The sequence below is a fragment of the Leptonotus elevatus genome, chromosome 13 (assembly GCF_054856555.1).
Source record: "Leptonotus elevatus isolate MCC_2025b chromosome 13, RoL_Lele_1.0, whole genome shotgun sequence".
Lineage (NCBI taxonomy): Eukaryota > Metazoa > Chordata > Actinopteri > Syngnathiformes > Syngnathidae > Leptonotus > Leptonotus elevatus.
Genome location: NC_141251.1, coordinates 12392645 through 12418087, shown reverse-complemented (window position 1 = coordinate 12418087; position 25443 = coordinate 12392645). Strand labels below are relative to the sequence as shown.

Below are 25443 nucleotides of genomic sequence, written 5' to 3'. Positions count from 1 at the left end.
ACTCAACGTCGCGGACTACCCAACACTCCATTGACAGCAATTTAATTTACTCCAGTCATTTACCAGTAGTCTTTTACGGGAGTAGTTGCTTAACGTAGTGGTTTGGTCCTACAGTACAAAATGACACGTTTAAATTCAGAATGATAAAAAAAAAAAAAAATCAGAATGATAAACAATATTAACGATTCATATATCTGACCACCAGGTGGCAGTATCAGTTTTCGCCTCACAGTTCACTTTAGTTTTTTTAATGTTGCATTTAAAGTTCCAATTAATTATTGATTAATCTTACACTTAAGAATGAACAAAGATTTAGCCGTATTTCTTAATAATAATGAAACATTATTGTTAAAACTATTCTATTTTGCGAGGACACGGTAGAAAACAACATTACGTCACTGAGATTTGCTTCGCCGCAAAGGCTGATGGGAGAACTGTGCGTGTTTGGAGACATTTTGGATTTAAAGGGGCTGGGCTAGGCGAAGGTTCTGGCTGTCGGTAAGGGATCTCTGTGATTTATCCGTATCGAAATTAATTCAAGTGTCTATGTGACTTCGTTTTATTATAGTTTCCATTTTCACAACGGTACGCTCAAACTACCGCTTGGGAAGATTAAACCCACCGAGTCCGCAACAAACAGGGAGTGGTGATGCTAACAGGCTAGCCGAGCTAAACAGCCACTGACGACAGAGCGGAACCGATGTTTAAAGCTTTACACTTAACATTGGTGAAAACATCTCCGTGAATATGTACCAATACGTAAACGGGAACGTTTTCCTTAAAAAAGCTAAATTACGTCACAGTTGAGGTAACGTGGCATGTAGATAATGAGCGGAATTGTTATTTTCTGCCTAATGTGGCGTTTAGTTGATGGCGATAACCGAACTGTAACAGAACCTCAGGTAATAATGCTAAAGTAATTGAACCATTAAATGTGCTTTAACATTATTTTGGCATATTTAGGAAATCCTGTATTATTAGCTTGAAAACATGGCTCATCATTATATAAGACGGGCAAATGACATCGTCAGGTATTTTTACAGAGTTGGATATGGCTGTAGTTGTTACCTTCTGTTTGCACAATACAGATCCAAAGATAAATGCATGTATGAGTATTTAAAACTCAACAGGGTCATGAGTGCCCCAAAAAAACGTTACTAGCTGATTACAGTGAAGTCATGGGTGTATGTGGTCAATGTCAGTAGCACAATCCTCATTTTCTCTCATGGTTATCCCACCACACCCTCCTTGATGACTGCCTCTGCCATGTGTCTGCTGGTCATGCAGATGTGGACGGCTGCCGGAAACGGGTGAATGATGGCATCCGGTGATGTAGAACCACGTAATTTGATCTGGAGATGTGATGCTGACACAGACAAATTGTTTCCTGGCGCACCTGCTGCGTTCGGTTTCCATTCCAACTTAAGCCTCACTCGCCTCGTGCACTGGTGTTGAACAGTACAAATGCACCACGCCCAGATTATGTCTCAGACAAATCCATGTTGTATGGTTTCCACAGGAAAAGGCTTGTCAATGCAATACAAGCGTGCCAGTTGAAAAGTGGTTGTATTATATTCTTGCTTTGAATATCATTAGATCTCATAATTATGTTGGATTGGACTGGAAGAGGTGCTGTGATTGTAACTTTTTGACCTTTGATCACTGATTAAGATGAGTGAGTCATCTTGCTTGTGTGTAAAACATCCCCCTGACCCACATTTTAAAATGCAACTTTTATAGGGTCTTGCCTTTTGAGCTGTTTTAGTGTTACTTTCATAAACAGGCTGGGCTTTCATGAGGGGTTTTCTTAAGAAGTGCAGTCTATATGTTTACATAATTGTTTCATGAAAAGTTAAAGTGATAAAGCCGCAGATTTGTTTGCATTATTGGTGTCATCTGACTTAATCACGTGGGCATCCTTTAGTGGCTTTAAACCGTGTCAGGGAGCCATTCCGGTTGTATGTCATCATTGCCATTACTGGCATCCCCTTGTGTCTGAGTGCAGAGGAGCTCGTCTCCATGACTCCCTCCCCCATCCGACCTGCTCCTCTGCACTCTCCTGCTCTTCCAGCATTGGGCGGGGCTATCTTTGGATGCACGCCCTTTGCTGATGCCAATTGTTGTGATGAAGCAGCAGGAAGGTCACCGTCATCTTACAGGCACCACCATCCCTTTTCTCCCTATAGCAGCTCTCTCACTTTCCCTCTCGTTCTCTCCCGCCCACGATGTCCTTCTACATTTGTATTAAGCCGTTTCGCAGGCACATCGTCCTTTGTCGTTCCGCGAAGGATCTCTGCGGATGAGCACTGTCTATTCGGTGCGTGCCACTCTGTTGCCGGAAGACAAGTCATTATTTCATCAGTTATTTTCCATGCCAGACTCATAAAGCTCTGATTTGCAACCTAAACAGGTTAGTGTCCGAGTTGCAAGTTGTAATAGGAATAATATTCAACGATGGATTCCTTCCAAGCATAGTTAATTTAGAAGCTTGTTTTTAACCTGAGAACCACTGTTGTTCCATAATTCAGTTTCTGTATGTCAGTGTATATTAATGTAAACACATTGTTCATACTGTTCTACCTGTATGGTTTGAGACAAACTTAACTTATTCGCATTTACCATTTTTTTCCCATTTTTGTTAAGAGTATGAAAACCTAGAATTTTTTTTTGTACATTTAGAACAGATTGTAATTAATCATGAGTTAACTAGTGAAGTCATGCGATTAATTAAGATTACAAATTTTAATCGCCTGCCCCCCCCAAAAAAACTTCTTTTTTTAAAGAAAATATTTTTAAAAAATTAGGGGCGTGATTACAATTTTTAATCGTAATTAACTTCACTAGTTAACTCACGATTAATCCCAATTTTTATATCTGTTTTAATATAATAAAACAATTCTAGATTTTCAAACTCTTGTTAACAAAAGTGGGAAAAAATGTTAAACTAATAAAAGTAGTTTAGTTTAGAATTTTTGATGTCGATAGCCGTCAATGGCAGTGAATGAGTTAATTGAAAGCCATCTGTTGGAATAAAGATCGGAAACATCTGTTAATGTGCCGAATGTTGGCATTGTGTTGCATATTATTATGTTAGCTGTGTTAAGATGTTAAGAGCGGAAACATCTGTTAATGTGCCGAATGTTGGCATTGTGTTGCATATTATTATGTTAGCTGTGTTAAGATGATATTTGCAGTGAGTGGAGATTAGGAAATATGCATTAGCTCCTGAAAGCAATTATGGTAGATTTCACTAAGGAGAAGCGACTTAATAGGTATAATATACCTGTAGTCTTACCGTTTTGCTTGCTATTTGTGAAGCGGCAACTACGTAAATGTAAAAGATTTAAACAAAAAAGAAAAAAAAGGTCTGATCTTTCTGAGGAGTGCAGACCCTTTGTGGTATCAAAGCAGCCCAGTTGTGTCTGACAAGCATTTTAAGTTTTTTATTTTAGCCTTTGTTGCTTCTAGCGTCTAGGGCCTTTTCTTACATGGACTTTTAAACCACTCAAACAAGGAGGACATGTTCGCTTAAGTTCATGTATGGTCTTTAAATTAAATGTAAAGTCAAGTGCAAGATGTTTGTTGACAAGTATTGGTTGTTTTGCCGGTACATATGTCATAAGTGATTGTGAAAATTCAGCGCATTTTAAAAGCAAAGTAAAATATGGAGTTTGACAAGCTCTAGTAAATTTGATGCTCATCATTAACCATGATAGTTTCAGCTGCATGTGGTTTGCTAGCATCTCCTTGGTAAAATTGATTTGTGTATGTAATTGTTATTCAAATTATAGTTTGTGCACACATTATCTTTTTGTGGCAGCATCACCAAACAAACCAAAACATTTGTGGAGTTTATACATTGTTTCCCAATTCATTCCAATACAAGACCCCAAATTTAAGTTGTGACCCTCCCATTGACCAAAACATACAAAAATATTTAGTTGCTCACCGAGTTGAGGTCTTGTCTAATGTCACCATGATTGTTGTTAATTTTTTAAGTGTTCATTTGACTTTTGAGGCATATACTGCATGCATTGAAGCCCAAATTGCGCAAATTCCGTTTGACTTTGGAGGCTCCCCTGCCATTGTAGTATCACTTGTTTTAAACTAAACAAACTAGTAATTTCTGGACTATAAGCCGCTACTTTTTTCACTTGCATTCGACCCTGCGGCTAATACAAAGGTGCGGCTTATCCATCAGATCACAAGGGGGTGCACTATAAAGGACGCGCAAGAGCATCAGGAAGAACAAAACAAACTAAGTGAGCCCAAATACAGTAGGAGAGACAGAACGAGAGCGAGACAATTTGCGCCCTCAATTTGGAAAATAAAGTAGCGAGAACCTGGTGTGTGGTAACATTAAAACACCTGCAGCTTACAGTCAGGTGTGGCTTATATGTGTAACAAACTCGAGAATTCCCCAAGTTTAGCTCGCGCGGCTTATAACCAGGTGCGCCTTACAGTCCAGAAATTACTGTAATCTACAGAGGAGAAAAATGATTTAAGGAAAGAGATCGCTCCAGTCATACAGAAAGCATAATGAATTCCTCAGGCGATTACACTAAGCAGGTCCATGAACCTGAGAATAAAGAGAAAAACATTTCTTCAACTTGGCGCCAATGTCTAGTAATATCATATAAAGTCTCTGCTGACGGAGTTCAGCTGTGATTACTTGGTGTGATATGCCTAACATCAAGGTAAAACCACAATTAGTACTTGGTAGTAGTAACACACCCAGATTGAGTGGTTGTACTGGGTTTGCCAGTATATTTTGTTTCAAGGCAGTGAGGTTTGTGCTTTGATTTTAGATGTTAGGATATTAATGTTGTCAGTGTCATCCAGCCGCACTTTGCACAAGAAACCAACTAATACATTTTAGTTTTCTTTGAATTGTTGCGCACAGCCCTTTACCGGTTTATCAGATCCAGATGCCTGTTTTCCAGGGTTCTAGTTGTATTGATGGCTATGCTTTTATTCAAATTGACGAAATAGAAAGCAATCAGAACTTTTGGAGTGACCCACTAATGTAGGGTTACGGTATAACTCTCCCAGCAGTTGGCTGCCTTTTATCTCCCATTTATATCCTCGCTGATGCTAAAGTACTGCCTGTACATGGGCTCACAGCTGCCTGCATTTCAGCTGGAAGGGCAGGGCTCCTTTTTGCATGTCGTTTGTAACTGATGTGGCTCAATGAGTCATCGGACTGAGAAAATAGCTTGTTCCATTGGCCCACCAAAGAGCTTTGAACTGCGTCATCATCTTAGCCAGGCCGAGACTTGGCTTGACACAAAAGGACATCAATACTGTACAACCGGGGATGCGGGGGCTATTGACTCAGTTTTCTCATTTGTAACCTTTTTGCGTGCATCATCACAGCGTCCTGTTTTGGTGACAAAAGTCTTTCGGACTGAAACCGAAAATTTTCACTGGACGAATTTTTAACGCATCCCTCGTAATAATGCATGGGTTTTTGTCCCCCCTCACCCCCACCTTGGTCGTTGGATGACTGGTTCATCATATATAAACAAGCTGCCTCACTATAAGGCAGGTCATTACAATGTCGGGCAACAATAGGTCAAACTCATTCTTCTGGCTTCTTCTGTAATCGTTATCAGTTGTGTACAATTGTGTTCCACTTTCTGTATTGTGTACAGGTTTTCTCTGAGCAATTGTGAAGATGTCCACAATGGTGTATGCCCGTGAAGAGAAGCTGGAAAAGCTCTCTCAAGAGGAGATCATCTCCAACACCAAACTGGTGATCCAGGGTTTGGAAGCCCTCAAGAATGAGCACAATTCCATTCTCCACAGTCTCTTGGAGACCATCAAGTGCCTGAAAAAGGATGAAGAAGCCAACCTGGTGCATGAGAAGTCCAACCTGCTGCGCAAGTCAGTGGAGATGATTGAGCTGGGACTTGGTGAAGCACAGGTAACACTGGGTGAATAATTGCCAATGTAATTAGGTGCATGTGTTTTAGAACATCGAATAGCTGTCCTTGTATTTTGGGTGTTTCCGCTTCCTTACAGAATTCATTCACACTCTGGTCTTACTGTTGCGGCGTTTGGCTAATTTAGTTTGAAGGCAATCATCCTTAATTTTATTTCCATCCTAGGTGATGATGGCCCTGTCCAACCACCTGAATGCGGTGGAGTCCGAAAAGCAGAAACTGCGTGCACAGGTGAGGAGGCTTTGCCAGGAGAACCAGTGGCTGCGGGATGAGCTGGCCAACACCCAACAGAAGCTGCAGAAGAGCGAGCAGAGTGTCGCCCAGCTCGAGGAAGAGAAGAAGCATCTGGAGTTCATGAACCAGCTCAAGAAATATGATGAGGACGTCTCCCCCACAGTAAGTACCAAACAAATCTCACAATTAAGATTTACTGCTCATTTTTGAACACTTTTGAAATGTTGTTTCATATTTTCATATACTTTGTCATTAATTCCAGCAAGAGGAAAAGGACAGAGAAACACCAAAGGACTCTCTGGATGATCTCTTCCCCAATGATGAAGAGGAGCATGGCCAAGGAAGTAAGAGCGTTTACACCCAGTTTTTAGCAGGGGCAATAGTGTTAACTGTATATAATGTCAATCTTGAAAATTTGTTCAACAATATTACTCAGAACGGATTATATTATTTATTTATGTATTTATTTTTAACCTGGCCTCATGCTTGTGTTGCATCCCCCCACCCCACCCCCACCCCCCCACAGTGCAACACCAACACAACAGTGCAGCAGTAGCTGCAGCCCAGCAGGGAGGCTATGAGATCCCAGCTCGTCTGAGAACACTACACAACCTGGTGATCCAATATGCCTCTCAAGGCAGGTACGAGGTCGCTGTGCCCCTCTGCAAGCAAGCTTTGGAGGACCTGGAAAAAACCTCTGGACACGACCACCCCGATGTTGCTACAATGCTCAACATCCTGGCTTTGGTTTATAGGTCAGAATTGACCCCCATAAGAGGGCTTCAGCTATCGCCTTTATTTCCTGTAGTTTGTTGAATTGGGTCACTTCTTGTTAACTGTCTCCGTTTTTATCAAACAGGGATCAAAATAAATACAAAGAGGCTGCGCATCTTCTCAACGATGCTCTGTCCATCCGGGAGAAAACCCTGGGGAAAGACCATCCAGCTGTAAGAATCCCATTGTCGTGGCAACCGTACCTCAATGTAGACATCCTAAAGAGGAAGTCAACCCCCCAAAAAATTATTGACAATATGTTCTATGCAGCCCCGCTAGTCTAAATATTGTATTCTGGTTAATATTGCATTAGTGGAATATGAGTAAAGCAGCAAAATCCAGCAATTGTTATATATCCGATAAAAACAGTTGGGTTTTGCTGCATAACTCATATTCCACAAATGCAATGGTAAAGTACTTGTTCATTACTTTAATTTAATGTAAGATAATCAAGGCCTGCTCACAAATCCAGCAAAACCAGAGAAAACATTTGTGAATGAAATAATGACCTCGGTGCTTGCTGTCACATAAAACCTTGTTAGAAAATGGTGGTTTAATCATTGGACCTCAGAAAAGTATTTTTGTAATTTGCTAAAAGGCTCATTTCCTGAGCAAAATGGCATATTTCATTAGCTATTGCTTTTCATTTTGTGCAGGTTGCTGCAACATTGAACAACCTGGCCGTACTGTATGGAAAGAGGGGGAAGTACAAGGAGGCTGAGCCTCTGTGCAAGAGGGCTCTGGAGATCAGAGAGAAGGTAGGTTACATCCCTGGCTACCACAGGTTTTACCTCAGAACTAAAACTGAACAAGTAGCTCATTGTAACAGCTAAGATTTCCAAAACTCAGCCATTTTAACACCGGCATCTATAAAGGAGAGAATGAGGTTCTTAAAGTGTCTTGTTGAGACACCACTGGGGGCCTCCTGTCTGTGTGGGAAAGGAATTATAGGGTCTTATTGAGAGCACATCTTGAAAAACAATGGCATGAAACTAGAAAATAAGTAAAAGATGGGACAATGCTAAAGTGCTCAGCAGGGTATTGTGGTTCTTTCTTTACCTGGAACCTGTGCTCATCTGTTTTTATTGATCAGCAAAGCTTTAATTATACCCACTGACTGCTGATCAAAGCGCCTCAAGTTGATGGGGTCAGTAACAGAAGGGTAGATTGAAAGAGAAATAACGAGGTAAAGTCATCAATATGTGATAACAATCTGTATGGCTTCCATCAGGTCCTGGGGAAAGACCATCCAGATGTGGCCAAACAGCTGAACAACTTAGCTCTGCTGTGTCAGAATCAAGGCAAATATGAGGAGGTGGAATACTACTACTGCCGTGCCCTGGAGATCTACGAGTGTAGGCTGGGCCCTGATGATCCCAATGTGGCCAAAACCAAGAATAACCTGGTGAGTAAAGGCACCACAAGCTCCCTGAAAGACAGTGAATGTACAAATGGAGACCTGGGCTGGTATTTTCCTTTTTGAAAGAAGTGGCTGTTATTGAATGGCGTGTGCTATGAATGTACACACTTGAGATGTATGAAGTTGTGAGATTCAAGCAAATGTCAAAGCTAATGTGTGGTTTGTCATGAGACTCCTTAGAAAAGCACATATCTTTTGAGGGTCTCGATAATAATTCGGTGTTGCACGCACGCCAGCAGCTTCTTGTCAGCTGACTTGCTTCATGTGGCTCCCCGAAGCGGTGATTGTGACAGAAATGAAATCCACGTGCTACAATGACTTTATATGAGTAACTGTGCAGGAGAAGATGGTTCTGTTCTGTGGAACTGTCGTGTTTATTGTGAGTCATCTGATGCAACTCTAAACCGCATTTTTGCCCTCTCTGTTCTCTTCTGTTCTTTAGGCGTCCTGCTTTCTCAAACAGGGGAAATACAAGGAGGCTGAGATTCTATACAAAGAGATTCTGACTCGTGCCCATGAGAAAGAGTTTGGATCTGTAGATGGTAAGGACTTGCTGATGCCATGAAGTTATTTCACAGCAAAGATTAATATTGGCATTAAGAAAAATATGCAATGGGTTTTACTTTTAATTACCCTTCATAGTTGTTAATTCTTTTTCTCCTCCACTATTGTTTCATCTTCTACCTACTATTTATCTCACACCAGTGAGGCGTGATGGACAGATGATTAAAAAGTGGACGGTGTTCTAAGCAGGCTGCCACCATTCAAAGGACTCAAAGACTCTTACAAAAGGCTTTTGGAGAAATAAAGACTTTGTTGGTCTGAACTCTGGCAATTGCATTCTCTTTTGAGTTTCAACTGAAAAAAGATGGTTGCATTCCTTGTGAGATTATATTGTCTGTGAAGAAGAATTGAAAGTGACTTTTTGGAAAATGTTTCTGACAGGTTTATCTTTCAAGGGTAACTTTCAAGATTTCTCAGATTTTTATCAAGCACATCAGCATTACTCAGCTACAGTTTGTTTCCCACGTAGTCAAACACGTTTAACTACAAAGGGTTGCAAAATATCTACATCCATCTTTTATACTCGTTCATATTTCTCTACATGATTTTTTTTTTCAATTCTTTAGAATTACTAAATTGACTACAGCACACAATACAATTACGGTACAGAAAACCAGGCTAATACTGCAGATTCAACCTCCATCCTTGAAGGGCAGTATGCTGTGCTCAGCGAATTCAATGCATCATGAATAGTTGATCATGGACTCAGCAAAGCCTCAAGAGATGGTCTGTGTGTGTGGTGTATTCCAGTCGTGTTGCGCAGTTTGTCGAACCTCTCCCGTGTGTGTGTGTCTGCAGCTGAAAACAAGCCTATCTGGATGCACGCCGAAGAAAGAGAGGAGATGAGCAAGGTAAGGGCCTCCATGTGAGCCTACTCTTGATGTTAGGAAGTAGTGCATAAAAAAAAACACATGACAAGCTTAAGAGAAGAAAAACAGGTCGGCTTATTTCGCATCCTGGCAAGTGATCCGGTCTTTCATGGTGCAAAACCTTACACAGCATAAAATGCCTTTGGCCATTTGCTGTTATATGCAAACAAATCATTAAAATCCCGTTGGTCTGGTTTACACAACTCCTCCCCTTCACATTTGCCTTTTTTCTTTTACTTCCAGGGCAAGCACAGGGACAACACGCCTTATGGAGAGTATGGAGGCTGGTATAAAGCCTGCAAAGTCAACAGGTGAGGCACAGTTGCTGCTTCACAGATGCTAAATTATACAGAGTTAAACAGTTATAAGTTAAGGGTTTTCGTGTTTAGTTTTTTAGTTTGTGGAATGTCAGAATTTTTTTTTGGGGGGGGTGTATGCACCACCTTAAATACGGGAAATACCCCACCTTTAAATTCTTAGGCCCTCCCACAGCACTACTGACTACCTCAATAAGTGTAATTTAGCATCAGAGGTCAAAAATGTAAAAGTTACTAGAGATAGTAAACACAAATACACAAATATAGTGACAATCACTTTCTAAAAGGACTTCATGTAGAGTGGTTATCGCGACATCTTGAAATAAATGCTTCTATCAAGATAACTAAAATAAATGTAGTCTACATAATTATTTAATTTTGGTTTTCCATTCAAGATGGGCGCTGCCAGTGTTGAATGGCTGATTCCTTCATGTTGGGGAAGTCATGCTATGTGGATTTGCCTCGAGCAAGAACTTCAAATGATGCTCCAATGCACTATTCCTAGTCAGAGTGAACATCTCTCATGCCCCAGTTTTCTGGAATGCAGCATACCATTTCACTTGTGTGATTTGATCTATCACACATACTGGAGCATTTAAGGCGGCGGCACCACCTTAACTCGTTTGCTCTCAAAAACGTATAAATATGTTCTATTTTAAATATTACCATGGTCCCAAAAACATATTTATCAGTTTTTTTGTTTTGTCTTTTTATGCTAGAGCATACTAGCTTTGATGCAGCCAAAGCCTAAAGCAATGGTAGTTATTACAAAAACGGCCAGCAGGTGGCAGCAGAGTGAGATCAACCAGGGCCATGTTGCAAAAATGTTTCTCCCCCCCCCCCCACAGTTTTATACAGATTTGTGAATAATGATGAAACTTAGCCATATATGGCATATATGCTAATTGCTGCAAAACGTAAACAGATAGAAATATTCATTTTTTTTCCTGATGAAAGAAGAGACTCATCTTTTTTTTGATAGGTTTTTATAGCAACAGAACACAATATTCTGTGGTCCTTGCAAATTCTGTCAAAATCCAGTAAAACAGGCCAGGAGCGAACTGGATTGCTTCAGTGAAAATGTCTGAGAGTGAATGAGTTAAATGTTTTGATCACATGACATCATTAACTGCATTACGCATGTTTTGCTGTCCAAATCAGAAAACATTGCTACAAGTATGGTCTGACCAATGAGTTGTGCCTGTTTCTTGTGCCCACAGCCCCACCGTGAACACGACACTGAGGAACCTGGGGGCTCTGTACCGCCGTCAAGGCAAGCTTGAAGCTGCCGAGACCCTGGAGGAATGCGCTGTGAGATCCCGCAAACAGGTCAGCAACATTGCGGAAAATATGTCATGTGAATCCATATGACAAAGCTGAGCACTTCCTGCTTTTGTCAGCTTCCGAATGTTCTAGGAGAGTCAATCTCATTATTTTTTTCCCCCCTCTTTCAATATTGCTTTGGATGCAGAGCAACGCGGTAAGTGATGGCCGCCATAGTTTCCATCTTTCTCCATTAACATTACGCCCATTTCACAGCCATATGAAATATTTCTTCACAGTCTTAGGTCACATGATCTTAACTCCTTTAAATGCTCTCATACAACTACACACTTTCAACCATTCTCCCCATGCTAATATTTATTTTGCCCTTTGTGATTATGATTTGTTTTCTTCTTTGTGTTCTTCCCATTAGGGCATTGACCCCATCCACCAGACTCGCATGGTCGAGATCCTGAAGGACGGAGAAGGCGACAGGCGAAGGAGCAGGGAGAGCCTAAGCAGCGTTAAGTACGAAAGCGGCTCTGAAACTGGCGAGGAAGTGAGTATGGGCGTGGAGTGGAACGGGGTGAGTACAGATCCACGTTAATTGAGTCTTACAAGCCATTGGACCTCATTGGAAGAACAAGACATCTTGGTCATATTAAAGGGAGCGTTGATTGGTACAGAATGTTTTTTTTAACCATTTAACACTGTAATTCGTTAACCATATTCTGGAATTGTCACCAATTATTGACAATAATATATAAACCCAAGTGCTCTATTCAGATTTGTCTTGACTGGATGTAGTCTGAGAACGTCTGTACTAGCTCTTTGATGCCTTGTTCTTCCTATGAGGGGTTTCCATCAAAAATACTTTTTATAGAAAGATAAAGCTGATTGAATGTCTTGGCATGGCGACATGTCCTATTTGACAACATTTTGGTTGGGTACATTTGTGTTCATTGCTTGTTGTTGTCTCATTTTAATAAGTTGTTTTGCTGGCATTGCTTCTGCACAATTGGCATTGCAAAAAGAAGGCACAAACTCATTCTTTGGCACATTAGCAAAATATTCAATAGTTATTTACCCTGAGATTCAGATGCAAATTTAATTTAAAACACAATTAAATATAGACCATGTTCCTTAAACGAACCATGAAATATAATTTACATGTTTCTAGTAAATGTGCAGCTTAACTTCATCCATCTGTTTAATGCTTTAACATGTCGTTGTTGTGTCACTCTCTTTGCTCATTAAATATATAATTACTCATTCCAGACATTCAGTGCAGCAATGTATGCAGTTAGAGAAACACAGTTAGACGTGTGTCCTAGTTAGAAGAAACCCTGTGGTAAATTTTACATGACTGTGCCAGTAGATGTGCCTTCACTTGAGCCTGTGCTTCTCACACACTGCTTCACTGCTCCAGCCAGTTTAAACATGCATGCAGCCATGCCAGTCAATGGAATTAACCCATCCACATGCGCACTAATGGACCGTGTGCTCAAACACGGGTGCCATATTAACCTGATGTCTGTTTCTCTGAGTGAGTCGCGTTACATAAAGGGGGAAGGTGGGGCTTTGTGGTAACACTTGTGTGAATGTGTGAGTTCTCTACACACGTTTGAATGCAAATGCTATTCAGTAAAGCTTCATAAAACATGCGATGACATGCGGAGGATTGCTTTGGGCGTGATCTATGACATATATGACAAAACAAGACTCATTGTATTGCTTATTTTTTTTCCTCCCGAGCACTCATTTGAGATAGTTTGGCTACAAGAGCTCAGGCTAAGATTGCAAATTTTTGCCAAGCAACCTTTGTCAAAGCACACTCACTGAGTGATGATGACACGTTTACTTGGATTATAACAACAATAACTTCCTTATTTTCTCAAACATGATCGTTTCATTTTAGTCAATGCTGAGGTCAGATGCCAACGAAACTGTGAATGTGATTATTTTAATCTGTGTGTGTGTGTTTTCATACAATGCATGATTTGACTCTTGCTTTTTGCTTTCAGCTAAATGCTTCTTGTCTGTTTGCACGCTGTCTTTTTTTCACCCTTGGCTTTTTTTCTTTTATCACTAACCTTGTTAGCTACTATTGCCATGACAACCAATCAGCCTGTCGATCAAAATTATTTTCTACATTCAGTGGATTGTACGCTTCCTTAACGTCTCTGTTCAACAAGCTCGGTTGGGTTGGTATGTAGTCAAATGCTTCGGTGTGTAATGTTGCAGTGCACAGGGAAAGTGGAGGATAGAACATTTGCAGCCGTGTATTAAATCTGCACAGGACTAATGCAAGGTGTCTCAAAATCCCACCTTGTCAATGCACACTTGATTTTGAGTGAATCCATTTTAGTGCTGATTCTTGCTTAATGGTCCATCTCTGCAGCACACACGCACCGTGCCAAGTTCAGACTGTGCTACCCAGAAAGGAACGAAAAACAGCTGAGTCACAGCGACTGTAAACACCCACTCGCTGCATCTAAAAGGAGGGGACCTGCATGCAAAGCCATTATTTATGTGTGGGGGTGTTTAAATTATGCACATTTAAGATATTAAATTTGTTATAATTCTAACTTGGTCAGTATCCCACCAAAGTTGTTTCAAGCATCACAAATAACGCTGCATCAAAGAGGTTAGTTAGTTTGTGTGCCAAGATTACAGTGGAACCTCTGGAAGTCAAACACTTTGGATGAAATGATGGAAACTGAAGTTATCTGTTTAGTCTGTCACTTTTACAAAAACATAAACTTGTGAAGTTAGTTTTAAATACGGATGTTCGATACCACTTTTTTTAATGATCAGATAATAATAATTTAAAAAACTATACAGTATATATCCCAATAATAGGGCCATTCTCCCAACACGTGTGTGACATTCTCCTAGCAATTCTGTTTTTCTTTTGGGCTTCAATGTTAGGCAGTATTTGAGATCTTTTATAATTTATAGGATATCAATTGTGTCTTGGACTCGCTCTGTCGGCATAGAAAAGTAGGTTAGCTTTTTCACGTCACTTCTTCAAGTTTGAAGCCCGAAGAACAACAAAATTGTTGTGAGAATGTCGCACACATTTTTCCCAAAAATTGCATGAAATTAATGTCAATTTTCTATTTTAATTTCTAGTTTCTCATCGTAAAATGGCCACAAAAGCATTGTGAGTATGATGCTTTGAAATAAGGCCGTATTTGGCCCAATACAGATTCCTCGTATCCGTACTCGCCATTCCGTAGTTTTAAGTTAACATTTTTAACTCGTACAAATTTAATCTAAAAAAATGATGGTTGATTTTTCTCGCAAGACTTGATATAAACTAAATGAATTATTAATGGTGAATTACTTGTATCACGCTTTTTTAAGTCTTAACTGTCATAAAAGAATTACAAAAAGTTAACCGCTTAATAATAAAACGTAAAAATGACTCATCATAATCTTGTGTGTTGAACAAGAAGTGAGACAAAATTGTGGATATCTGGAAGGTGAGTCTCATCACAAAGACGAAACACAATTACATTTCAACAAAAGACTATTTTCTTTAAATTGTTACCATCGACTCTTATTTTATTACCATTGTCGTCGACTTCGCCGTATTGTAAAGAGCAGCCAAGACGGATGCATTTAAAGCTTCAATGTCTCAAGTTTCATTTCTATGTTCTATAAATAAAGTAGAAAAGTTGTGTTAATCCTTTTGGCTTTTCATTAAGCTGAAGTCTCACAAGATTGCCTTAAGATTCATGCTATATATAACACGATTTTTTCGGGTTTTGGCCAACTGGGCAATCAACTTGGGAGGTTCCACTGTAAGGTCCTGAGAGCTCATTTTACCTTTAGATTAATGAGTTGAAGTCACGAAAACTCAGTTTAATAGTGTGCATACGAGATTAAAAGTAGGAGTGATGTGAGGAAGAAGTAGGGCCAACCCAGAGCCTGGTCATTTTACAACCTGTGCCCTTTTTGTCTCTTCTCTCTTTCTCTCTTATCAGGCCTAAGCCATCAAGATTATTTCTCCGTCCCTCTCTCCCTCCCTCAACCAATAGCTAAAGGATATGTGTTGTCGCTCCTCTCCGGTGCGCCCCCCACCCCAGCAGAGAAAGCCCCTCTTCCCCTCCCTCAGCTGTCACATCAGTCCGCTGTCCGACCGAGAGCTGCCGGGACGTTTGGTCTTCTCATCTTCGTTCCTCCCGGTTTTCCGTCTCTTTCTCTCCGGCACTGTCCTTTCCTTCCACTAACCTCATGTTGGAAACTTTCACTCATTGAGCATAGCTGTGTGTGTGTGTGTGTGTGTGTGTGTGTGTGCGTGTGTGCGCGTGCGCCTCCACCCTTCGTTTTCTTTCCCTAAACTCGCTTGTATGTAGTTTACACATATGAACAGTATAGTAAGCCAGATTTACACTTCACGTCCAAGCAACCAATTCCGATTGAATACTGATATCAGGTGACACATTTCTAATATTGACTCTTCCACCATTGATTTAAAAGAAGGTAACCTCTTTGCTGGCATATCTGACAGACTGAATTCCAGTCCTTCAATTCTAAGATCATTAACTAGTAGTTTACTCTGCATCACACATCTCCCTCTTTTATTTCAATTTGGCACATTGTATTTTTTTATATGCAGGTTTTTTTGTGCTTAATGTTGTGAAGTAAATCTCAAGATCAAACGCCTGAACTGTTATGGTACGCTATCATTTCACATTTATATCAAAATGTCCGTATCTGAGTCGACCAGAAGAAAAAGGGAGCTTTTTTGTTCTGTTATGTAGATTTAAAAACAAAAGAGCGTATGTCATTTTGTATGATTTGTTTACATTTTTATGCACATTTTTTGGCTGAATATTAAGGCAGTAGTATTTAAATGAATAACAGAATTGTCTGTCTCGGCCAATTTTTCCGATCACATCAAGCTGTTGCTATGGTAATTCCTTCTGCGGGTTGCTATTCCTGTCGTCAGTGTCCTTGTTCTTTGCACTCCTTTTGTGTGATACATGCACAGACAAGGTTGCATTTTCAAATGAGAAAAAAAAACCGGCATTATGCGTCAGAAGAGACCAATTAGAGGTGAGAAACAGATGTCACGGTCTCAAACAAGCATTATTGCCTTTTCTTATTCTTATTCAAGCGGATGCCGTGATTCGCATTAGCGCTGACGAGTATTTGTGCGCACAGTCACATTGGTGAAAACGTTTTAGTTTTTTCATCAGCTCAACATCCACAACAGTTAGTTCACACGTTTCACTAAGTGAATGTGCAATGACTTTTAACACCTTGAAAGTGTCGTCGTTGGCTGTGCTTGTGATGCATTCACTTTCTGGCTTCAGTCTTCTACTTGCCTTGATTCTTCATTCCTTTCGATGAGTGCATCTATACCTCTACTTCTACTCTCAGCTATAGAATTGACCATGCGCGTCACATAATTATTATATCAGTAATGTTGTGTTAGTGGAATGCTTATTTATTGAACTGTCTACTCTTGACATATAGCTATCGTGTGACTTCATTTCCCCCAATGTGGAAAAACATTACATTAGGTCTAGAAGCACTAGTAGTAGAACTGCGTCATATTTACCAATTTGCATTGTGAAGATGGTTGCATCAACATATGTTGGTATCTCAAATAAAGTTTTTTCATTTGTGAACTTGGGTTTGGCATTTGTATACAAAAACTATTTTGGACCACCAAGTATATTAGAAGCAATTGGTTCATTTATTGAATGCTTTCAAAACCAAAATAGAAGTTCAGATTATTATTTTTTTCTGGTCAAGCCATATTAGTGAGGTCATTTATTATAAGCAGAATTTATAGGACACAATGAAAGAGTGAAGTCATTATTTTACAAAATAAAAGGGTTATCTCGAGAGAAAAACAAATGTTTTTTTTTTTTTGTCACAAGGCACAATCGTTCTCTCATGTCTGGAAGTGGAAAAAGGGGGCCATGGTGTTATTTTTCTGAATGAAAATGAAATGAAATGTTACCAGTTTGATGTTGTATTGGGGGGGTTCAATCAATTAAAAATACATCAGAAACTGGAGTGATTCCGTATCAAACATGATGCCAGCCAGAATCAAAAGATAAACGTTTCTGATTCAATTGGGCTGTATAAAGGTCATAGTAGCATTAATGTTCTTCTGTGCCAACTATGATCGGCCAATTTTGCGTGATTTCTAGACATGAACACCAGAAAAAAACAGTTTGCAGGGGTGGGCAAATTCAATCCTCGAGGGCCGGAGTCCTGCAGGTTTTTGGATGTTTTCCTTCTCCAACACAGCTGATTCATATGATCAGCTCATCAGCAAGCTCCGACGAAGCCTGATAACGATCCTCACCTGTGTTGGAGGAGGGAGACATGTAAAAACCTGCAGGACTCTGGCCCTCGAGGACAGCGTTTGCACACGTGACTGTACAAACGTGTCTGTTCTTTTAGAACTACATACGCTGAAAGTGCCTTTTAGTAGGTTTATATGATAATCCATTTTCATCACTGTTATCCGATGACGATAGCAAATCTCTGTAGACCACTGGTGGACAACGTTTAGTGCTCATGGGCCACTTTTGATTTTCAAAACATAGAAACAAACAAACATATATGCAAGGTCCATTCATGGATAAAAAAAATAATAATAATTGACTGTTAGGAAACAAAAAAAACTGCATGTTTTTAATCAGAATTTAAATGAGCAAGCCTTTTTTTCTTTAACACTTTAGATTGGTTAATAATTTGTAAGTAACAAACTAGGAAATATTATGAATTCTATTCGTTATTATTATTTTTTTTTTTTTACAATAAATCAATTTACCAATTATCTGATTAAGTGAATACAAATATATTTTTTAATTAATACGTTTTTACCAACACATTTTAGAGGGAGAAAAATGTCAAATGAATGCAACAAATATAATCATGTATATGCATCATGGATTAGTATTAAAAAACGTATGTGGCTTCCGGGCCGGACTTTTGCCCACTACAGTACAGTTTTCCATTTATAATTTGACACCTTTTTATATGTGCAGTTGTACTTTTTACTCTATTCACAGTGGCTCAAATACTCTTTTTGTATGATAATGGTTATTTGTTTGTTGTGGTACATGAATTCTGCATTTAAATTACTACTCTTTATGAAATCCATATTAGCAAGAACAACTGACCCAATTACTGAGGTGTTCCGTTTTGAATGGGAACTGGACCTTTGGCGTCACCTTCAATGTTGTCGATGTACATACAGCTCCCCCTGTTGGTGATGGAGCTTATTTCAACTGAACCTTTTCCTATTTAAAAAGGTAGCAAATACTAACATGAACAAATCAATTGATGGCTCCTTTGAATGACAAATGAGCCTGAGCACTTTCAATGTTTATGTAGCCAAAAAAGTTAATGATGAAATGACTTGTTGAGTGTGATATGAGGTCGTGCTCGGGATCGCGATCAGGTGGCTTGATGAGTGTGTGTGCGCAGGACGGCAGCGGAGCCCTCCAACGGAGCGGCTCTCTGGGCAAGCTCCGAGACGTCCTGCGTCGTAGCAGCGAGCTACTGGTCAAGAAACTGCAGGGCAACGGACCTCCTGAGCCTCGCAGCACCAAGTAAGAACTGCATAACAAAGGAAAAAGGATTTGAAGTGTGCTCGTCCGCACGTCTTAACTGTTTCCGCTCCGCTTGCTAGCATGAAGCGAGCGGCTTCCTTGAACTACTTGAACAAGACGGGTGATGAGGCGTTCCAGGTGAGGCAGCATATTTGAAATGTTTTTGTTTTCCGATTGGGTTAGGATGGACAGTCAGACATTTTTAAACAAACAAAAAGTAATTTCTTTTTTTTCATGTCCTTAATAAATCCCATCTCAGTCTCAGACGCGAGGAAGCAATGATTTGAGGGTGAGCCGAGGCCTGAGCTCCAGCACCATGAATCTGTACTCCGGAAACTGAGCCTGGACTTCCAAGCGGACCTTGTGGACGGATCTGCCAACGTCGGACCCAAAGATGTTTCCTCCTGACACTCGCATCCAAAGACCCTTTCACTTGTCTGAATGCACAGGGATTCTTTTGTAATTGGTGCCTGCCTTCCTTTGTAGTAGTGCAAACTTTGCCACCATTTTTGATTCCTCGTTGTCATTGTGCACTTTGAGTGGTGTCGAGAGCCGTGACACCACTTTATAAGCTAATTTCCTCACATATCCTGTGCCATTCTTTGTTTTTAACAGTGCTGATTGTCTCTTCTTTTTTTTCTATATGAAAACTAAATTACAGATATGGTGGTTTTAGTTGATTTAGAAAAAAAATGTAGCGTTTGAAATGACATCTTGTAAATTTGCTATGACTTAAAATGTGCATTTGTCTGTTGAGATGCGGCATTGGGTTAAAGGTGTGGGATACAGGGTGAATGAATACCTTACTGTCATCACATGACTTGCGGACCACATAATGGAATGACATTTCGAAGTCAAATAGGCTGCTACTCTTTTAGTTGTGAGATCTGAATGTGTTCACAACACTTAACAGGACGACTCTTGAGAAACCACCATGACATTAACCTTTTTAAGTTTTAACAATAAAAGGACTATAATGTTGGAAATTGGGTCACTTATTGTGCCCTTGAATGATATCTGGTGCCATGCCGTCTGAGGTTAAGTGGGGGTGATCAACTCTGACTTGAAATTGTTTACACTGATGAGGATGTGATGCATGTTTAGATCGCTACAATGTGATTGTCATAGATTTGCACAATGCTCAAAAGCCTCTTGTCTGTCTTTTAAATGAAGAAACTCAAAATAACTGGAATGTTGGGTAATTATTTATGATTTTGTTTTCCTTTTTTATCATTAGGGGACACAGGAATAGGACAGTGATTATTTCAGTCAATTGCTTCCAACTACTGAAAATGTTCAAATCTTAACTTGATTCAGAATAAAAATTCTCTTTGTTCCATTCATGTTTTGTCTTGCTGTCTTAAATTTTAGGTCATTTAAAAAAAAAAGTGCACACCCTCTTCAAATATCATGTTTTTGTGATGTAAACAAATGGGACCAGGATAAATTATTTCAGAAAACGTTTTCCTCCTATGTGACTTTTAGCATGTACAATAGGCACATAAAATGATGAATCTGATTGGTTAATTCTGAACACATGTACATCCCAGAAGCGCTTATGCATGCGCTGGTATAACATTTCAGTTGTTTATTTTTACATCCGAAAAGTAAACGATGTGGCGGCATGGACACAGTGTAAGTTGTGATAACATCAGCCTCACAGTCAAGAGGTTCTGGGTTTGAATCTCGGAAGAATACAAATACCCCGCCTTCTTTTCCACGTTCCAAAAACATCCATGCTATGTTGACATACCAGCAGGTGGCAATGTTGTCTCGTTTTTTGTAAGGGCCGGTACCGGAAGTTGTAACAATAAATAAATGCCAAGTAAACGTCCCAAATACTTACAAACGCGTGAATGATTAGTGTATTCCTTTCAAATTACAATTACTAGAAGTGAACTAATATAACTGATTTATACGTCGTCGTATTATAGTAAAATTTAAGGGTACACGATTTTTTTACAACACGGTATAAGTTTGAGTTTAATAATAAAACATGTCCAATTTGTGTAAAATGTTAGTGATCAACTGAGGCATATTTAATTGTAATTAACGGTCAAATATAAGCTTAGTCGAACGTTTATTTTGAAAATCCCTACAGGAAAAGGAGTATATCACTATTGCGAGTTTCACTCACTTGTACAAACACAATCACTCGGCGAGTGGGAGGAAGCCAACTTGGAAACAACGCGGACGGGACGGAGCGAAACAAACTCCCTCTCGGGGAAGACTCGAGCGGCTTGGTGGTCGGCGTCTCTGGACCAGGCAGGAGGGAACGCCGGCTTGTAATGAAACACCACTGCATGAGTATATAGCCGCTCTTCGTTACTAGAACTTTTTAGGTTCGCTTGAAAAACTTTCGGCGCGTCTTCAGTCAAGTGCGCTCCTTGTGTGCTCTTGTTTGTCCGGCCTGGGAAGCGAGCGACCCGTCCCCGCATGCCTTATTCCCGCTAGTCAACCTCAACGACCACCAGGTGAACTCTATAAAGTCCGGATCCAACGGGGACCTCAGCAGGTAACTGCGGTCATTTGACCCTCACGGATCGATTCGACGACAGTCACGGTTCACGACTCTGGAGAGAAGCACCAGGGAGCTGCCGAGCTCCAGGATCAGGACATGGATCTAACAACAGAGGCCGAGAATCGACGCGGGGAGGGCGGGAGAAGACTCCGAACAGACCCGCTGTACGCCCTCGGTATCATCTGTTTACAAGGTTGGTAAATTAACTCAATACTACTGGATTATACACTTTCCATGCACAAACTAACATCAATTAAACCGAAAAATAGAGTTACCTGTCCTCAAACTCTGCTCTCTCGGTTTCTTCAAAGCATCGTTTCCCAACCTTTATTGAGCCCACGTAAAAAAGATTTTGTTTGTGTGTGTGTACTGTGTACGGAAAGTGGATAGAAATAGGCCAGGTTGGCCATTTTGTTATTTAATGGAAAAACTAGCATTTTATTTTTCTGCCTCAGTCTCACTATACTTTGCTTAGGTATAAATATTTAGTAAATACCTCATTTCCGTGCCAAATTTGTAAAATTGAGTGATGTTGATATCCACTGATGTGCTACAGCAAAGTGCTTGGGAATCACTGCTTTAAGGTGTTGCAGTGTTCCCCTATGATTCGCCACTTTATTCACCGATTCGCAGATTGTGTTTGGAATCTATTCTCAGTTATTCGCTGGAAGGTTCACTCAATATTGCTGTTTTGGGGCTCAGACAAGAGGTCCTGTCTTGTATATCTTGCTTTGTTGTCATCTTGTGGCATCTTGCTGCCAAGGAACTATGTAGAAGTGAGCTGTGGAGTTTCATGTTGGGCTTTGTGCCACAAGATTTTAAAACACTGTGCTGTTACGTTGACAATAGGTTAGCTCAATATAAAACTAATACTTAAAATAAGAGGATAGCATATTCCACTGCTTTTCTTCCTCTTCAACGCATGAAATCAGTATCTCACTCCAATTTAAAGTAAATTTTACTGTAATTTGTTGGGGGAGGGGTGTTTGCGCTCCCCCACTCTGTAGGGAATCCCTATTCCTTCAAAATGGCCGATTATCTCACTCGCGTGCCTTAATGGAATTCTGATTTGTCCACAGTCGAACACGGCAACTCAGGTAGAAGAAAGTGGAAGAGGCTGTCGTCACGTCGGACTTGATGTTTTTACGGTTGCGATTATAAGCATGGAAATGCAGGATGAGAGCAGGCATCCACGCATCACTGAGTGCAGCCTCACAGTGACTTAAATGTATTCCCTGTGCTTATTTTGCGTGCTCTCACAACACACTGGAGACGCCATTTCTCATGATCAAATTCGGCGTATGCGTGATGGAAGTGTCTCAGACTTTATGAGTGCCATTCATAATGGCAGGTATGATCGTATTTGGCCTTGATGCGTTGGCTTCCTTGCTTGTGATAAAAGAAGCGAATACGACTTGTGCCATCAAACTGCTTATTGTATCAAAATGGTCACTTTTAACAGAGCCCCGCATGAGCGCCAAACATGACGCATCGCACTTTGCATTTGCAAAATGGCTGAGTGTCCTCTTAAGTTAAAGTATGCCTGTCGCCCCCCCGCCATCCTCCTCGGGGTGCCCACTTTGGGATGAATGTGAGCTCTGTGTGCGTGGTAGCGGGGGAGCCGGCGGCTGTTTACAAGATGCATGAATAGAGCCAAGCCAGGTACCGTCGTGACATCGAGGGGGGGCTATGGCCATTTTATGAATGTCCTATTTAATTTATTTTTAATCTTTTTAAATCTTAGGAGCATAAATGGCATCATCATTGGCCACAAAACACATGCCACATTTCTAGTCAGTTGTGTGGTTTACGCACATATTGCAGTGGGTCTGAAACGTTTATCGGCTGTCCACGCTTCACCCCTTTTCACCTATCCGTTACTACTGCCCTCCTCCTTATGTCATCATGAGGTCCTGTTTAAATCCAATTTTCCAACCATGGGTACTCATTTTATGAATTGACGCGCCAGATATTCACCTTTGTGTCTCCACATTGAACTTACTGCCCGCATTTCCGTTTGCTCCAAATTAATATCAAGCCTCTTTTATATAAAGATCTTGCAACAATGACATACCAAAGCCGGAACAAAGTGTCCAGAATTTATCTGCTATTGCTTATTACATGGAAGTGGAATATTGGTATCGGCACCCACGACGGTGGCTGTGCAATTCATCGAAATTCAATTACAATTTCTATTATTACACTCCACAATTACAAAATCAGCATAATCGTAAAAATTAAGATAAGAGGTTTTTCATTTGAGTTGTTTAAATTTATGCATTTGCACCTTTTTTGAAAACTTTTAATAAATTTTGTTTCATCCAAAAGGAACTTGCATAGTTATAGTGTTTCAAATAAATGTATTTATCTTAAAAAAAAATTCTTTAGATTTCTTGTTTTGCACAAAAAAATAAATGCTCGTCCAAATTGTGATTTCAATTATTACCAAAATAATTGTGATTGATATTTTCTTCATAATCGAGCAGCCCTAGAATGATGCCAGTATCATCCGCTCTTTTATAACTAGAAACTTACAAGAATAGAAAATTGCCATTTATTTCATGCAATTATAAGGAAAAATGCCTAGGTCTTTCTTTAAAATTATATGTCATGTATTTAAAATGAGTGGTATCCGTAGTATTGTCTAGTATTTGTAATTTTTAAATGAAAATTTGCAATGGGGTGGGGGCGCTAAGGGTGAAGAAAAATGCTGATGCAAATGCCCTTTTTAATGTTATGAGATGATTATTTTAAAATCTATCACGTGGGACTTTACAACTTATTGTCTTTCAGAGTATTGCACTTGATGTAAAACGGATATGATGTGCTTCTCCTTATGATGATATTGTGTAATTCGAGCGAAAACGGCACAACAAATTGCTGTCTTGCTGCTGCTTGTTTCGTGGTCAACCTGCACTCCAAAATGGAAGTCGCTTAAATCGTGCTTTATCCGAGGCAGGGATCAGCGTTCTAGTGAGGCGGGCGAGTTCCACTTGAGGTCCTGAGCGTGACAACAAAACAAAGAGCGTAACAGAAAGAACCCGCTGAATAGATGTGAATAATAAGATCTGCTTGTGCATATCGCAACGTTTGCACGGAATGTGAGGATGGGGGAGGAATTCTGAAGGTCTTGGGCGGCTCGTGTTTCTGGTCATTTATCACCAGTGTTTATTCGGGTTGAGATGAAACCTTTTTTGAACTTGTGAGTCGACTTCTTTTCACGTGCAGCGTGCACTCACCCCATTATGACGGATTCGCTCCCACAGGGGAGGATCCTCTTGCACCCGCTCTAATCATGATGGCCCGCTTTCTCAGATTTGGGTTTCTTGTCATTTTGAAACTGATGCGTGCCTGTCTCCTATTTGCCGCCCTCTTCCCTCCAGTCTGTGACCTTGAACTCAATCCAGGTCTTTGGTCTTTAAGGATGTTGAGCTTGGTTAAGTGAGTTTCTTTTCAAGGAGTAATGGAGCCCGAAAGGCACAGTGTGTGTCCTCAACCTTTAATCAAGCACGCCTCCATTTGAGCCCGAGTTTGAACGGGCAGTAATGCTCGCATCTTGCCTTCATTTGATGCTCAAAAAGGTCGTTTACGACCACACAAGGCACCTTCACAGCAAGGTAAACATTCAGATTCAAAGAGCCGAGTTTGCGTATTTTTGGCCCGATAGTTTTTACCTTAAAAAAATAATCAGTGCTTAATTTTTGGAATATTTTCCTTTCCTTTTCAAAGTTGGTGGACTTATAAAAAGAAATGGATGCGTGTAATGTGTGGTGGTTAATCTTCTCGACGCTGTACAATTCCTGGCACATTATTTTGCGTAAGATCAAATCTCTGCGGCAAAGAAAGCCTCAGTTCATGATGGCTTTTGCTCTCAGTGGGCAACAAAGTGAGTGCAACGGCCAAGCGGGCTCGCTTTAAATGATGATTACTGCACCTAATGACCCGTG

The 25443-nt window shown here is 40.3% G+C and overlaps 2 protein-coding genes across 9 annotated transcripts in view; both read left to right on the top strand.

Annotated features, from left to right (window-relative positions):
• Positions 1–423: 423 nt before the first annotated feature.
• On the top strand, positions 424–20318 carry klc1b (kinesin light chain 1b). 8 transcript variants are annotated; one of them, XM_086092676.1, is made up of 17 exons: positions 424–498; positions 5655–5926; positions 6111–6341; positions 6442–6523; positions 6706–6934; positions 7039–7126; positions 7610–7711; positions 8185–8358; positions 8816–8915; positions 9736–9788; positions 10050–10117; positions 11344–11452; positions 11595–11603; positions 11820–11945; positions 18851–18975; positions 19056–19113; positions 19235–20318. In XM_086092676.1, exons 2-17 carry the CDS (start codon positions 5678–5680, stop codon positions 19313–19315), a joined length of 1884 nt encoding a protein of 627 aa, XP_085948802.1. In that variant the 5' UTR covers positions 424–498; positions 5655–5677; the 3' UTR covers positions 19316–20318. The 8 variants fall into 8 exon arrangements, with proteins under 8 accessions (XP_085948802.1, XP_085948798.1, XP_085948803.1 ...); XM_086092672.1 differs by having other exon boundaries at positions 11820–11972; XM_086092674.1 differs by lacking the exon at positions 424–498 and adding an exon at positions 2267–2410 and having other exon boundaries at positions 11820–11972.
• Positions 20319–21139: 821 nt separating this feature from the next.
• The window catches only part of ptk7b (protein tyrosine kinase 7b), a 64422-nt gene continuing 60118 nt past the window's right edge, over positions 21140–25443 (top strand). Inside the window, exon 1 of the mRNA XM_086093752.1 lies at positions 21140–21689. Coding sequence (XP_085949878.1) covers positions 21593–21689 — 97 coding nt within the window. The 5' untranslated portion in view covers positions 21140–21592. The remainder of the gene's footprint in view (positions 21690–25443) is intronic.